Here is a 16,896-nt window from a genome sequence, read left to right on the forward strand (position 1 = left end):
CAATTAGCAAAGCCTTGTGGCAAGGCTTATACCAGAGGAATAATATTATACAAGCAGAATACAGAGGGTGATGGGGAAGGGGTCATAGGTCTGGTTGTAAGATAAATGGCTATAACTGAAGCTCTTGGAATTGGAGCCATTCTCCATCATAGTAGAATCCTGGAGGGGGAGGTGGCTTACTGGAATGGAGGAAGTCATGCGTCTGTGAGTTAGCAGGTCAGAGGGGCTTCAGACTGAAGTTGACCAGAAAGGTAGAAGGCGTTCTTCTAGACAAGGCCCATGTGGCTGTGGCTCAGATATCTGAATTCTCAGTGAATATTTGAGAGTGACCTGGAAGTCCACACACACCAGTGATAAAGCTAGGTAGAGGGTAATACAGCCAGATGGTGTAAACATCAAAGGAAGAAAGCATTGTACCTGCGAGGGACAGCATCGTGGTCTCAAAGGAGCCATTAACAAGACAGAAAATGCTCAAACCATTCCCCAGCCTCCTGGCAAATAAGGCATCGTAAGAAAAGCATCCTTCACTCAGGAGAATTTCAGCCAAGACAAGAGGGAGGGATGGAGCAAGGGGGAGAGAGAAAGAGAGTGATTTGTTAGCTACAGCAAAGGCTGAGGATACCAGAGTCAAGAATGGAAATGGTTGGTTCTGAGATGCCAAAAAGCCTCAGGCCTGCACAGGCCACTGAACCAGATGGTGTCAGTGATCTGAAGATACCAGCAACCGTGAATTGGTCCACTTCTTGTCAAGGGATTGTTGGCAGAAGGACCACTGACTTCCCCTCAAGGTCAATGCTGAGAGTAAGCAATATTGTCAATGGTCAGAATCCAGAGAAAAATGCCCTGTAATCCAATATCTTTTCTTTTGAAGTACCTCTTTTCTCTCTGATTATGAAAGAAATATATATTCACTGCACAAAATAAGGTAACACAGAAAAGTATGAAGAATAAAATAAAGATCAGTTATAAACCCAGAGGAAGGTAATATAATGGTTGTTAACATTTCCATATCTGGCGCTCGTAGACTGCTGAGGCATTTATCAGTTAGGACTCTGAAATGTGTCAGTGTTCCTTTTTCTCCCTTTCCTACCCTCTCTTTCACCTTCCATCTTTGGTGCTGCTACCTTTCTACCTTCCTCTCTGTTCCCCCCAAACTCAGACTTCAACCATGTCTGGTATAGAATCACCTTATCTTGGAGCCATCCAGGTACTCATTAAGCATTGAATGGATGTTGCTGTTATAGCTGCTGGTGTTGCAGGCCTGCTGCAGAGTTGCTATGGCTGTGCCCATGGCCCTCGGGATGCCTCTTCTTGTTCTTCCAGGGGTCAGAGACCACGTTGCTGGGCAAGTCTGAAAGCCACTTAGATTTTTATATTCATTTCTCAAAAGAGAAAAATGCCACCTTGGGGATGAGGCTAACCCAACCTTTACCAAAGCCCCTCTGCTGGTAGTAACTCACTACCATTCACCATCAAGGTACTGTTTTTCACCAGCAAGATTCAGTCTCTTGACCCAGACACAGCATGGCAGGCCAGTCGTTGAATGGTCCTCTGTCAATTAAACAGAAACTTCAGTTGTGCCGTCACTAGGGGAATAATGGTTTCGGCCCCCTGAAACTAGCTTATATGTGCTTCAGATTTTCTCTTGCTGCCTACATTCCCAGAAAAGGGAGGTAAAACATGCCTAGTGAGACAGTACTTTCACTTTTTTTGAGCTTGATAAATTTGTCCTTCATTTTACCACATAAGTCAGAATGACTGTTTATCACAACCCTGCTAATTTTTTCTTTTCCTCCTTCCTCCCACCTGTCTCCTGCCACATCCCCAGAAGCATAAAGCTTTCACTATCTTGCTGTCCATTAGCATAAATAAACTCATGCTTTTAAAGTAAAAATAGATTTAATGCTATGTTTGTTAAAGATTACATTACCATAAGAGGATAAAAATATTCTTGAGTAACAGGTAGATCATATACTTTAGAGACAATAATATGCTTTTGTTGTGGTTCCCTGAAAGTCAATTATTTTAGCCACAGATCAAAACTTTAGGTCTTGAGCACATGTTACATTTCCACTTTAGAAACTGTTAAACCACGAAGTTTCTCAGGACATGTACTTTCACATTTCAACTTATTTGTTCCGTTGTCAGTGTATTGTAGGCAGACCAAAACCATGAAGGGCCATTTAAATTCAGTCTTTGCTATATGAACCAATGGATAATGTTGTTATAATTTTGTTCCTTGTTTTTGTATCTCTGTTGTTAATTTAACTTTCATGTGATATTTATACATTAGATAAGAAAATACTTGGCTGATAAAGAACAGAAATGGCAGGAAATGGAAATGAGAGATCTTCGGCGTCTGGAAGAACTGAAGAAATTAATGGCTGAACAGTCAGTAAAAGACAGAGAAAGGTAAAAAAAAAAAAGAAAGTAAATTGTGTGGTAATAGAAGTCTTCTGTAATGTGTTAAGTGAATGGAATCTTCCATAATGTGTTAGGATAAATAATATCAGAGGGAGCATTTTTCTGTACTTAATATGTCCTTACAATATTTATATTCACAAATTGAAAAGTGATACTTATAATATATTTTAAACTTTCATATTCATACACAAATCTCTAATTTTCTGTTTTGTTCCTTAGATAGCTTCCTAGTTAAAATCATCACAGAGAATTTCATAGTATTTGATTACCCACTGTGTTTGTGAAATAATACTGGCTGCTGCAGTGACTCAATATTTTGACCTAGAAGGAAGAAACCATTATTTAGAGGAAAAGGGAGACCCATTTACTATGACTGAGGCTGAGAAAGACAATACACAATCATACTGTGCTGTGTGGTTCCTTTTATTATACTTAAGAGGTATTTGATATAGGAAAAATCTTGAATTCCCTAGAATAATGTAATTTTAGAGCTGGAAAGGACATCTGAGGTGTAGTTTCCTCATTTTATGAGGATTTACTCATTGGAAAAGACTCTGATGCTGGGAGGGATTGGGGGCAGGAGGAGAAGGGGATGACAGAGGATGAGATGGCTGGATGGCATCACTGACTCGATGGACGTGAGTCTGAGTGAACTCTGGGAGTTGGTGATGGACAGGGAGGCCTGGCGTGCTGCAATTCATGGGGTCGCAAAGAGTTGGACACAACTGAGTGACTGAACTGAACTGAACTGCACTGAAAAATTAAAATTAAAATTTTCCCTAGTTTAATGTAGCAGTCAAGGTCAGTGAAGGGGCAGGGACAACATAGTATTTTGAATAGGAGAAGTTTAAGATAAAAAAATATTTATTCCAAGAAAAAAAAATTCTCAGGGCTGAAGGAGGGTTCTCATGGAAGAAACAAATTTGGAAATGTGAACCCTCCTCTCCACAGTTGGGATTCAGATCTCACTGTAGAAGGTGTGGTTGTGGGCTGCCACGTGGTGGGAAAGTCCTTGAATGGGCTCAACCAGAAGTTGTTCCCAGTCACTGGGCAAGCAGGAACACCCTACCTGGGTACAGGATGCCCAAACTGGAAGTCAGGCATTGTGATGCTTATGCTTCCAAGACTTGGTGGGAATCTGACGATGAGAGTACTTCTGAAATTTTATAGGAAACTGCCCACAGGGTGCACCTGAGCTCCACAAGCACCCCTGAGTGTACCCAACAAGTGCTGCTGGCAGCCATGAAGCAGGAGCAAGAAGGAGTAAACCCAGAAATTAGGAAGGAAAGCCCTTTCCTTCTTCGGAATCCCTCCAAGCACCCTTTTCCATCATGGCTAAACACTGTGCCAGCTGCAGAGCAGAAATGTTACAAGGTCCATCTCTATTTTCATAGAGCAGACAATGAAGGGTAGATTTGGAGCTGAGAGACAATAAATTGGTTACTGGCATAGTTATATATTTTAGCCAGCTCCTGAGTGGATTTTCACAAAAGATAAATTAAAAATAGATCTTTCATTTTGTAACATAAATCGTAATAAAGTTTTCTTTACAGTTAGTCAATGTAAAAAAAAAAATTGCCTGGAACTCTTCATATTTTCTGCTCAATTTCATTGTGAACTTAAAACTACTCTAAAAATAAAGTCTACTACAGTACTAAAAATTACATTTTAGACTTATTGTAACTTAACATGACAAAACCATTTTACACAACGAAGTTCACTTATATCTAGGAAGCTTCCTTGTGACCCATGGAAATAATTTCAAATTCCAGTCACCAAGTTGCAGAGTGAATTTGGGGTTCCACACAGATGCCAGGCAATTCCCCTCAATTTTCTGAATAAAATTCAGTTGATTTTCCATGTATCTCAGGATTTATAATTGAGTTTAATCTATTATGAAGAAAATCAAGAATATAGCAAAGCTAGGGCTCAAGGCTAAGTGATGAAGCAACCAGTGAGAAATCAGTTAAGCACAAACCAAGATATGAGAGGATACCAGAAGGCAGGCCAGGCCATGGGTCAGAGGCAGAAACAGGCAGTTCAGTATTAAAGGCAAGGCAAATGTGGGAATCAAAAGGCTGGTTGGATAGTCTGAAACTCAGCTAGAGGAACAAAAGAGAGCTCCAGGAATTAAAGGGGGTGGGGAAAAAGGAACAGCGGTGAAGTCCCCACATGCTTCTAGTAGAATCTGCCCTCTTAGCCAAGGAGTTTCTTTGACTACAGAGCCATTTCAGCCTTGTGCTTCTTGTCCCAATAATTATCAAGATAAGCTGATTCAGAACTTTAGTTGAAAAGAAGACAAGGAAAATTAGAAGGGCCTGTCTTACATAACATAAAAGAAAAATAGGTGTCATATTATAACATAGTGAAAATAGTACTAAAGACTAGGAACCAGGAGACCAGGGTTTTAGTATCTTATTTGAATGGTGTATGGCCTAGGGAAAGTCATTAATTTAACCTCTATTAGGCTCTGTTTTGTTCTTTGTAAAAAAAAAAAAAAGAAGCTGAACTGGATAACTTTTGAAGGCGAAGTGAGCTCTCAACTTTTAGGAGTTTATGATCTGTATATTTTACTCATCTGAAATGTAGATTCAGATAATTATGAATCCAATCCTTGTATGCCAATGGAAAATCAGTGAAGAGGGCCATTAAAATATCCAGATAATGTATCAGAACATAATTCTCAGAAAATTTTGGATGATATTATAGATAAAAGCACAGTCCTCATTTTGTGATTTAGAGAGAGAGAATCTAACATGTAAAAACAGCTGATAACTTTTGCTTCTGACAAGAGCTAGAAATTGTGTTCTTTTGCAACCATCCTGATGCTGAGAAATGTGGTTGATTGGTTAAAATGTTTTTCTCCACTACTGAAATACAATTCACAAATCTCATATTTGATATTTTAACTGTAGGCACATTTTTCTCATGTCAGAATAAGAAGGCTTGAAGCAGTTTCCAGATCTGTTAAAAACACACATACACATAGCCTTGAGAGTTTGAAAACTTCTGTTCTTTCATTTTTCTGTTTTCTAACTCTAATATTAAATTTCTTGAAAATAGTACTCATAAATTAACACATATATTAGGTTAAACCATAAGAAAATTCCATTTTTATAGGTCAAACAAAGGTTAAGTATGGGCAGTTTTATGCAGTTCAACATAATAAAGAGATATAGCAATTTATTTACTAATTACATTTCCTGTCTCAATCTGTTATAAGCTGCCTTGTGCCCTCACCACTTTACTGACATTGTTCTTGCCATAGTTTCCACTAACCTCCTAATGCCCTATTTTTATTTCTCAACAATGTCAAAGAAGTGGAGAGGGAAGGCTCTAGAATCAGGTTGTCAACATAAGAATCCTGTCTCTATCCTTTATAGCTGTGTGACATTTGGGTAAATTATTTCACATTTCTGTGCTTCAGTTTCTTCACCTATATAATCAAGAAATAAATAGTATCTTCTTCGTGGGATTGTTGCAAGGGATAAGTGAGATATTAAATGGAATGCACACATAGTGAATATTCATCAGATATAAAGATTTCTGTCAATTGATGTTTTAAAACATGGGACACTAACATAATTTGTTCTCAAAATATTTAAGCATTTTAAATGTTTTAAATAAAAGGTGTAATAATGGGGACACTTTTTAAAACTGAAATATAGTTGCTTTACAATGTTGTGGCAATCTCTGCTGTACAGCAAAGTGACTTAGTTTTAAATTTTTATGCATTCTTTTTTTAAAAGATTCTTTTCCATTATGTTTATCCCAGGAGATTGTATACAGTTCCCTGTGCTATATACTAAGACCTTGCTGTTTATCCATTTTAAACGTAATAGCTTGCATCTACCAACCCCAAATTCCTAGTCCATCACTCTCCACCCTCCTGCCCCAGCTTGGAAACCACAAGTCTGATCTCCGTGTCTGTGAGTCTAACCCTGTTTCATTTCATTTGTGTCATATTTTAGATTCTACATATAAGAGATATCATATGGTGTTTATCTTTCTCCTGACTTACCTCACTTAATTGATAATCTCTAGTGTCATCCATGTTGCTGCAAACGGCATTATTTCACTCTTTTTATGGCTGAGTAGCATTCCATTGTATATATGCATCACATCGTCTCATCCATTCATCTGTAATGAACATTTAGGTTGTCTCTGTACTTTGGCTATTGTGGATAGTGCCACTATGAATATGGGGGTGTGTGCATCTTTTGGAATTATAGTTTTGTCTGGGTATATTCCCAGAAGCAGGATTGTTAGATCATATGGTAATTCTATTTCTAGTTTTCTGAGGACTCTCTGGGTGGCTCAGTGGTAAAGAATCTTCCTACCAATGCAGAAGATGTAGGTTGGAACTCTGGGTTGGGAAGACCCCCGGAGAAGGAAATGGCAATGTACTACAGTATTCTTGCCTGGAAAATCTCATGGACAGAGAAACCTGGTGGGCTATGGTCCATGGGGTCACACAGAGTCAGACACAACTTAGTGACTGAGCATGCTTGCGCGGGGAACCTCCATGCTCTTTTCCACAGTGGCTGTACCAACTCACATTCCCACCAACGGCATAGGAGGATTTCCTTTTCTCTACATTATCTCCAGTATTTGCTATTTGTAGACTTTTTAATGATGGCCATTCTGACCATTTGAGAAGGTACTGTACCCCGTTGTATTTGCATTTCTCTAATAATTAGTGATATTGAACATCTTCTCATGTACCTACTGACTATTTGTATGTCTTCTTTGGAGAAATGTCTATTGAAGTCTTCTGCCTATTTTCCAGCTGGGTGAGTTGTTTGTTCATTGTTGAGTTGTATGAGCTGTATGTATATTTTGGGAGACCCTTATACAATCTCTCCACTGAAAGTCTTCTCTGATATCAGCTGTTTAATACATACATACAAACTATATATGCTTAAGTAAAACATGACTTTAAGAGCAACAAAGACCCAATACATTTTACATTATGGTAACATTGTATTTGTTTCAGCTGCCATAACAAAATACCATAGACTGATGGCTTAAACAACAGAGATTTATTTTCTCACAGTTCTGGAGGCTACAAGCCCCAAGATCAAGGTACCAGCATTGTTGACTTCTGGTAAGAACTCTCTTCCCAGCTTTTAGACACTTGCTTTATACTCAGAAGGTGGGAAGAGAAAGATAGCAAATTCTCTGATGTTTCTTCTTAAAGGGCACTAAACTAAATTTATTCCATCAAGAGGGCCCTACCTTCATGACCTCATTGAAACCTAATTATTTCCCAAAGGATTCATCTTCAAATACCATTACATCAGTGTTTAGATTTCATATGAATTTTGCAGGAACAAGGTCAGTTTATAGCAACCATTTCTATATAAAAAACACATTTATGTATGGACAAATTACCTATTTATTATTAACTACTATTTATTGGTTGCTGCTAGCACATAAGGCTTTTGTGACAATTAGGAAAAGTACTGAAAGACTAGATATCTCTTCAAGAAAATTAGAGATACCAAGGGAATATTTCATGCAAAGATGAGCTCGATGAAGGACAGAAATGGTATGGACCTAACAGAAGCAGAAGATATTAAGAAGAGGTGGCAAGAATACACAGAAGAACTGTACAAAAAAAATCTTCATGAATCAAGTAATCATGATGGTGTGATCACTCACCTAGAGCCAGACATCCTGGAATATGAAGTCAAGTGGGCCTTAGAAAGCATCACTACAAACGAAGCTAGTGGAGGTGATGGAATTCCAGTTGAGCTAGTTCAAATCTTGGAAGATGATGCTGTGTAAGTGCTGCACTCAGTATGCCAGCAAATTTGGAAAACTCAGCAGTGGCCACAGGACTGGAAAAGGTCAGTTTTCATTCCAATCCCAAAGAAAGACAATGCCAAAGAATGCTCAAACTACCACACAGTTGTACTCAACTCACACACTAGTAAATTAATGCTTAAAATTATCCAAGCCAGGCTTCAGCAATACATGAACCGTGAACTTCCAGATGTTCAAGCTGGTTTTAGAAAAGGCAGAGGAACCAGAGATCAAATTGCCAACATCCGCTGGATCATGGAAAAAGGAAGAGAGTTTGGGAAAAACATCTATTTCTGCTTTATTGACTATGCCAAAGCCTTTGACTGTGTGGATAACAATAAACTTTGGAAAATTCTGAAAGAGATGGGAATACCAGACCACCTGACCTGCTTCTTGAGAAACCTTTTTGCACGTCAGGAAGCAGCAGTTCGAACTGGACATGGAACAACAGACTGGTTCCAAACAGGAAAAGGAGTACATCAAGGCTGTATATTGTCACCCTGCTTATTTAACTTCTATGCAGAGTACATCATGAGAAACGCTGGGCTGGAAGAAGCACAAGCTGGAATCAAGATTGCCGGGAGAAATATCAATAACCTCAGATATGCAGATGATACCACCCTTATGGCAGACAGTGAAGAGGAACTAAAAGGCCTCTTGATGAAAGTGAAAGAGGAGAGTGAACAAGTTGGCTTAAAGCTCAACATTCAGAAAACGAAGATCATGGCATCTGGTCCCATCACTTCATGGAAAATAGATGGGGAAACAGTGGAAACAGTGTCAGACTTTATTTTTTGGGGCTCCAAAATCACCGCAGATAGTGATTGCAGCCATGAAGTTAAAAGACGCTTACTCCTTGGAAGACAAGTTATGACCAACCTAGATAGCATATTCAAAAGCAGGGACATTACTTTGCTGACTAAGGTCCGTCTAGTCAAGGCTATGGTTTTTCCTGTGGTCATGTATGGATGTGAGAGTTGGACTGTGAAGAAGGCTGAGCACCAAAGAATTGATGCTTTTGAACTGTAGTGTTGGAGAAGACTCTTGAGAGTCCCCTTGGACTGCAAGGAGATCCAACCAGTCCATTCTGAAGGAGATCAACCCTGGGATTTCTTTGGAGGGAATGATGCTGAAGCTGAAACTCCAGTACTTTGGCCACCTCATGCAAAGAGTTGACTCATTGGAAAAGACTGTGATGCTGGGAGGGATTGGGGGCAGGAGGAGAAGGGGACGACTGAGGATAGGATGGCCGGATGGCATCACGGACTCGATGGACATGAGTGTTAGTGAACTCCGGGAGCTGGTGATGGACAGGGAGGCCTGGCGTGCTGTGATTCATGGGGTCGCAAAGAGTTGGACACGACTGAGCGACTGAACTGAACTGAACTGAGTTGAAAGCTTTTAGTTATTTTGTTTTCTATCTGTTTTACTTTCTAATAAATTCATTTGCATATATTATCTATGTAACTTTGACTACTTTCTACCTAGTTTGAAATATGTTTTTATTCTTTAATTTTTAAATAGTTTAGGTTTCATTTTTGATGTCCTAACAATATATTGGTAGGGTGCTTGACAAAGGCAAGGTTGCTAACAGTTTTCAATTTCTTTAACTTTTCTATTTTTTGTCTTTCGTAAAGATGAGTAAAATTTCAGCATGATTTATGGGAAGCTACTAACACTGCTACTTTTAACATATAAAAAACTTCATTGAAGAATAATTTATGTTATCATAAATTGCTCTTGTAAGTGTACAATTAAGTGATTTACACTTATATAGGGGCTTCCCTCATAGCTCAGTTGGTAAAGAATCTGCCTGCAATGCAGGAGACCTAGGTTCAAAACCTGGGTCAGGAAGATCCCCAGGAGAAGGAAACGGCAATCCACTCCAGTATTCTTGCCTGAAAAATCCCGTAGACAGAGGAGCCTGGCAGGCTACAGTCCATGGGGTCTCAAGAGTCAGACACAACTTAGCGACTAAACCACCACCAGGGGCTTCCCAGGTGGTGCTAGTTGTAATGAACCCCTCAGACAATGCAGGAGATATAAGAGATGTCAGTTTGATCCCTGGGTAGGTAAGATCCCTTGGAGGAGGGCATGGCAACCCATGCTAGTATTCTTGCGTGGAGAATCCCATTGACGGAGGAACCTGGCAGGCTTCAGTCCATGGAGTCTCAAGGAATGGGACACAACTGAAGCGACCTAGCACACATGCACACACACTTATATAGAATAAATTTATGTAATTCTACAACCATCTGTATAGTCCAGTCTTAAATCATTTCCCTCACCCCTGAAAGATTTTCATGCCTATTTGCATTAATTCTCAATCCCCCTCCTAGCTCCAAATGACCATTAATCTATTTCTGACTCAGATTTGCCTTTTCTAGACATTTTATATAAACATAACACACTGAATTATTTTATTTAGCATAATGTTCTTGAGGTTCATCCATATAGTTGTCTGTATTATTAGCTTTATTCCTTTAAATTATTGAATAATATTCCACTTCAGCAGTACTTTTTAAAAAAATTAATTAATTTTTTTTACTTTACAATATTGTATTGGTTTTGCCATACACTGACATGAATCTGCCACGGGTGTACATGTGTTCCCCATCCTGAAACTCCCTCCTTCCTCCCTCCCTATCCCATCCCTCTGGGTCATTCCAGTGCACCAGCCCTGAGCACCCTGTATCATGCATTAAACCTGGACTGGTGATTCATTTCACATGTGATAATTTACATGTTTTAATGCCATTCTCCCAAATCATCCCACCCTTGCCCTCTCCCACAGAGTCCAAAAGACTGTTCTATATATCTGTGTCTCTTTTGCTGTCTCACATACAGGGTTATCATTACCATCTTTCTAAATTCCATATATATGTTTTTCTTTCTGGCTTACTTCACTCTGTATAATCGGCTCCAGTTTCATCCACCTCATTAGAACTGATTCAAATGTATTCTTTTTAATGGCTGAGTAATATTCCATTGTGTATATGTACCACAGCTCTCTTGTCCATTTGTCTGCTGATGGACATCTAAGTTGCTTCCATGTCCTACTATTATAAACAGTGCTGCGATGAATATTGGGATACACATTTCTCTTTTAATTCTGGTTTCCTCAGTGTGTATGCCAAGCAGGTGGGATTGTTGGGTCATATGGCAGTTCTATTTCCAGTTTTTTAAGGAATCTCCACACTGCTCTCCATAGTGGCTGTACTAGTTTGCATTCCCACCAACAGTGTAGGAGGGTTCCCTTTTCTCCACATCCTCTCCAGCATTTACTGCTTGTAGACTTTTGGATAGCAGCCATTCTGACTGGCGTGAAATGGTACCTCATTGTGGTTTTGATTTGCATTTCTCTGATAATGAGTGATGTTGAGCATCTTTTCATATGTTTGTTAGCCATCTGTATGTCTTCTTTGGAAAAATGTCTGTCTAGTTCTTTGGCCCACTTTTTGATTGGGTCATTTATTTTTCTGGAATTGAGCTGCAGGAGTTGCTTGTATATTTTTGAGATTAATTTGTTGTCTATTGCTTCATTTGCTATTATTTTCTCCCATTCTGAAGGCTGTGTTTTCACCTTGCTAATTCCATTCACCATTACAACAAAAAGAATAAAATACTTCGGAATATATCTACCTAAATAAACAAAAGACCTATATATAGAAAACTATAAAACACTGGTGAAAGAAATCAAAGAGGACACTAATAGATGGAGAAATATACCATGTTCATGGATTGGAAGAATCAATATAGTGAAAATGTGTATACTACCCAAAGCAATCTATAGATTCAATGCAACCACTATCAAGCTACCAACGGTATTTTTCAGAGAACTAGAACAAATAATTTCACAATTTGTATGGAAATACAAAAAACCTCAAATAGCCAAAGCAATCTTGAGGAAGAAGAATGGAACTGGAGGAATCAAGCTGCCTGACTTCAATCTCTACTACAAAGCCACAGTCATCAAGACAGTATGGTACTGGCAGAAAGACAGAAATATATATCAATGGAACAAAATAGAAAGCCCAGAGATAAATCCACACACCTATGGACACCTTATCTTTGACAAAGGAGGCAAGAATATACAATGGAGAAAAGACAATCTCTTTAACAAGTGGTGCTGGGAAAACTGGTCAACCACTTGTAAAAGAATGAAACTAGATCACTTTCTAACACCATACACAAAAATAAACTCAAAATGGATTAAAGATCTAAAAGTAAGACCAGAAACTATAAAACTCCTAGAGGAAAACAGGCAAAACACTCTCTGACATAAACCACAGCAGGATCCTCTGTGACCCACCTCCCAGAATATTGGAAATGAAAGCAGAAATAAACAAATGGGACCCAATTAAAATTAAAAGCTTATGCACAACAAAGGAAACCATAAGCAAGGTGAAAAGACAGCATTACTTTTTAAATCTGTTTTTCAAGGCAATGTTGTTTCCTTTCTTGTTGGCAAAATATTAATATTAATAGAGTCCCTTGGACTGCAAGGAGATCCAACCAGTCCATTCTGAAGGAGATTAGCCCTGGGATTTCTTTGGAAGGAATGATGCTGAAGCTGAAACTCCAGTACTTTGGCCACCTCATGCAAAGAGTTGCCTCATTGGAAAAGACTCTGATGCTGGGAGGGATTGGGAGCAGAAGGAGAAGGGGACGACAGAGGATGAGATGGCTGGATGGCATCACTGATTCAATGGACATGAGTCTGAGTGAACTCCAGGAGTTGGTGATGGACAGGGAGGCCTGGCGTGCTGCAATTCATGGGGTCACAGAGTAAGACACGGCTGAGCGACTGAACTGACTGAACTGAACTGATGCAAAATAGTATAAAAGGAAGTTTTAAAATTTATGTAAAGTGTGATATCAATTTAACATAAGACTTTAATTTGTTACCAGGGTGACATATTCACTGACATTATCCCAAATGTTTGAAGAGTAGTAACTGATCTCAACTTCCTTATGAGCCCCCTTCTTGTAGGGTAGTAAGACAAATGGAAACTTTTAAATTAAAAGTATGTTATGTTCTTTCATTTCTTTTTTTTAAAATTTATTTAATTTTTAAATGAAATATTATTGCTTTACAGAATGTTGTTTTCTGTCAAACATCAACATGAATCAGCCATATGTACAAATGTCCCCTCACTCTTGACGCTTCCTCCCATGTCCCTCCCAGTCCCACCCCTCTAGGTTGATACAGTTTTGAGTTCCCTGAGATATACAGCAGATTCCCATTGGCTATTTTACATATGGTAATGTAAGCTTCCATCTTACTTTGTCCATACATCTCACCCGTCCTCCCATCTCCCTGTATCCATAAGACTTTCATTTCTAAATGGTCTCATTTCAGATTATCTATGTCTCTTTGGGTGGTAAAGGTAGAAACTCCAACCTATGCTGGAGGTCAGACAGCCTCCTCCAATATAAGGGTGATATGGCTGGTCAGCATGCAGATTCTGATACCCCTTAGGGTCCTCATTACTCTCCATAATTTCACCCCATCCCTCCATGTCCCCAGGGTACGACACAGTGCTATCCAATAAAAATGTTACATGAATCACACATGTAGTTTAAAATTTTCTAGTATCTACATTTAAAAATGGCAGGTAGAATTGACTTTAATAGTACATTTTATTTAACCTGATCTATCCATTCCATGATCTTCCCTGGGGGCTCAATGGTAAAGAATCCACCTGCCAATGCAGGAGACATGGGTTTGATCCCTGGGTTGGGGGGATCCGCTGGAGAAGGAAATGGCAATCCACTTCAGTATTCTTGCCTGTGAAATCCCATGGACAGAGAAGCCTGGTGGGCTACAGTCCATGGGGTTGCAAACAACCATGGGGTTGTCAGACAGCAACTAACAACAACATCCATTCACTATGCCATCAATATAAAAATTATTAACGCATATTTTATATTCTTTCTTATATGAAATTTTTGAAATCTACTATACATTTTACACTTCCATCACATTTCAGTTTGAACTAGTCACATTTCAAGTGCAGAGTAACCTCATGTGGTTAGAGGAGCCATACTGGCCAGTGGTGTACAAAAAGGCTTATTAGCCTCTTGGCAATGGAGGATTGAGTGGCTGGTCAACCTGAAGATTCTGACTCTGTTATATTAATAGAATTGATATCATTTTTATATAAATTTTGAACTCTGCTTTTATCTTCTATCTTATCTTCTTTATTTTAGAACTTCTCATCTTTATGTTCTTCTATAGAACTCATCTTCTATCTTTCAAAGTTTTCACTGCCCTTGCCAGTTTGTCCTTGGTATCTCTTGTTCTTTGGAATAGGCCTTAGTCTCTATGCAATCTGCTGGTAACAGAATTGGACCCACTGAGCCTTAGGATGCAAGCCAATATTTAACACTGCCACTGATCACACACCTGACATTTTCTCTGGTCCTGAGGTCTCCTCCTTCAGGTCTTTTCAGCCCTGGTTTTCCCAGTGTGCGCCTTATACTTCCAGTAAGACCTCGAGCAAACCATGGGAAGCAAATGTTCCCTAATGTAATCTCTAAACACCTCCCCTTCCTATGTCATGCTGCTGCTGCTGCTAAGTCACTTCAGTCGTGTCCGACTCTGTGCGACCCCATAGACGGCAGCCCACCAGGCTCCCCCATCCCTGGGATTCTCCAGGCAAGAACACTGGAGTGGGTTGCCATTTCCTTCTCCATGCATGAAACATGCTAAATACAGGCCTTCCCTGGGAGGTATTTTATACCAAGAAAGTGGGGAACTAGTCCCATGTTCTTGGGTTCTCCCATAAGTATCTTAGTGTTTCTAATAAGCTCCCATCATTTACAGTTGATTCACTGAGGGGTAGAAAGCTATGGAACTAGTATTTGAGAACTTCTCTTACTTCTCCTTTGCACACTAGTGAAATGGTCAGAGGGAAACATGATATCCAAGAGAAATAAAATAGATGAGGTTAATATTTTCAAAATGTTGTCTCTGTAGTATTAATATGAAGAAAAAGTCTAGGAAAAAACATAACCCTATGATTACAGTTTTTGTCTCCAGGTAATGAAATGGACAGTTCTGATTTTCTTCTTTATATTTCTGCACTTTTCAAAAGTTCCACAATGAGCATATATTTCTGACAGTAAGAAAAAACCCTCAGTAGTTTTAAAAATAATAAATAAAACATACTTTTTTATTTTCATCAACTGTTTGTCTGTGGGTTTCAAATTGGTAGGAAAAGTAGGAAGTAATGGAAATGTATAGAAGTGAATGTGTGAATTCAAATATAAAAGTATGAAACAGAAGATACACTTTTCAAGCAAGAGAAATAAGTCTTCAAAGTAGCCATAAGAACGTACACTTCTTTGTGGGGTTTTTTTTTATTTTTTTTATTTTTCCCTTTATTTTAATTTACAATACTGTATTGGTTTTGCCATACATTTGTGTGTTTTTTTTTTTACCACAATATTTATACCTGTGTGAAAGTGTTAGCCCTCAGTCTTGTCCATCTCTTTGCCACCCTGTGGACTATAGCCCACCAGGCTCCTCTGTGCATGGAATTCTCCAGGCAAGAGTACTGAAGTGGGTTGCCATTCCCTTCTCCAGGGTATCTTCCCCACTCAGGAATAGAACCCCAGTCTCCTGCATTGCTGGGCAATTCTTTACTGTCTGAGCCACCAGGGAACCCCATTTATACCTGGTATGATCTAATTTCTCTAATTTTTATATAGCTTTTATTATGTTGAGGTATGTTCCTTCTATTCCTGCTTTCTGGAGAGTTTTTATCATAAAAGGATGTTGAATTTTGTTAAAGGCCTTCTCTGCATCTATTGAGATAATCATATGGCTTTTATTTTTCAATTTGTTAATGTGGTGAATTACATTGATTGATTTGCGGATACTATATTTGAGGTCCTTTTCTAATCTTCTGCTTCCTTGTCATCTGATCTCCTGATGGCTTCCCCCAGAGCCTTCTTTTTCCATCCACTAATGTAAGTTAAACTTTCTCTCTTCTTTTATACATGGTGGTCCTTTCCAGCAGGACTCTGAATGCACAGCCTTCCTCCTGGGGCCTCTTGGGGCCAGTGGCACAGCCCTAATCATCATGGCGTGCAACTCTATAAGCTGTGATGATTCTGTGATGTTTATGTTTCTTTTGTTTGGGTGTAATTTTAAACATATTTGTACTGTTTCCAAAAATTTTCTTGACTGAGTATTCTTTATGTTAGATACACACAGGGCGCAGCAGAAAATAAGCATCATTGCTTTCCATTACCACTGAAAGCGGCAAAGTAAACAGGGATAAATTTAGATCATCCCTCCATGCAAGGGCTGCCCTTGTCATTAGGACATTTTCTAAATCCATGTTCAAATGCTCAATTTCTAACTTTTCTGAGGTTGAATTCTCTTGTTGCAAACATGTACTTTATTTTCTCTATGTTTGCCAATTCTTGTTTCTACAAGGATGGATATGATTGTGGCCTTTAATAAATAGTCTGCCCTTTCCATTTACATCCTTTGTAATAACTTTACTGTATTGAAAATGGTTAGGTGCATATATATGGAATTTAGAAAGATGGTAACGATAACCCTGTATGCGAGACAGCAAAAGAGACACAGATGTATAGGACAGTCTTTTGGACTCTGTAGAAGAGGGCGAGGGTGGGATGATTTGGGAG

The 16,896-nt window shown here is 38.9% G+C and overlaps 1 protein-coding gene across 1 annotated transcript in view; it reads left to right on the forward strand.

The window, feature by feature from the left end:
* The window catches only part of CCDC148 (coiled-coil domain containing 148), a 201,484-nt gene that overhangs the window by 128,389 nt on the left and 56,199 nt on the right, over positions 1-16,896 (forward strand). Inside the window, 1 exon segment of the mRNA XM_052636231.1 lies at positions 2,294-2,412. Within this exon segment, the coding sequence (XP_052492191.1) occupies positions 2,294-2,412 (119 nt within the window).

The sequence above is a fragment of the Budorcas taxicolor genome, chromosome 2 (genome assembly GCF_023091745.1).
Source record: "Budorcas taxicolor isolate Tak-1 chromosome 2, Takin1.1, whole genome shotgun sequence".
In the NCBI taxonomy this organism is placed as follows: domain Eukaryota; kingdom Metazoa; phylum Chordata; class Mammalia; order Artiodactyla; family Bovidae; genus Budorcas; species Budorcas taxicolor.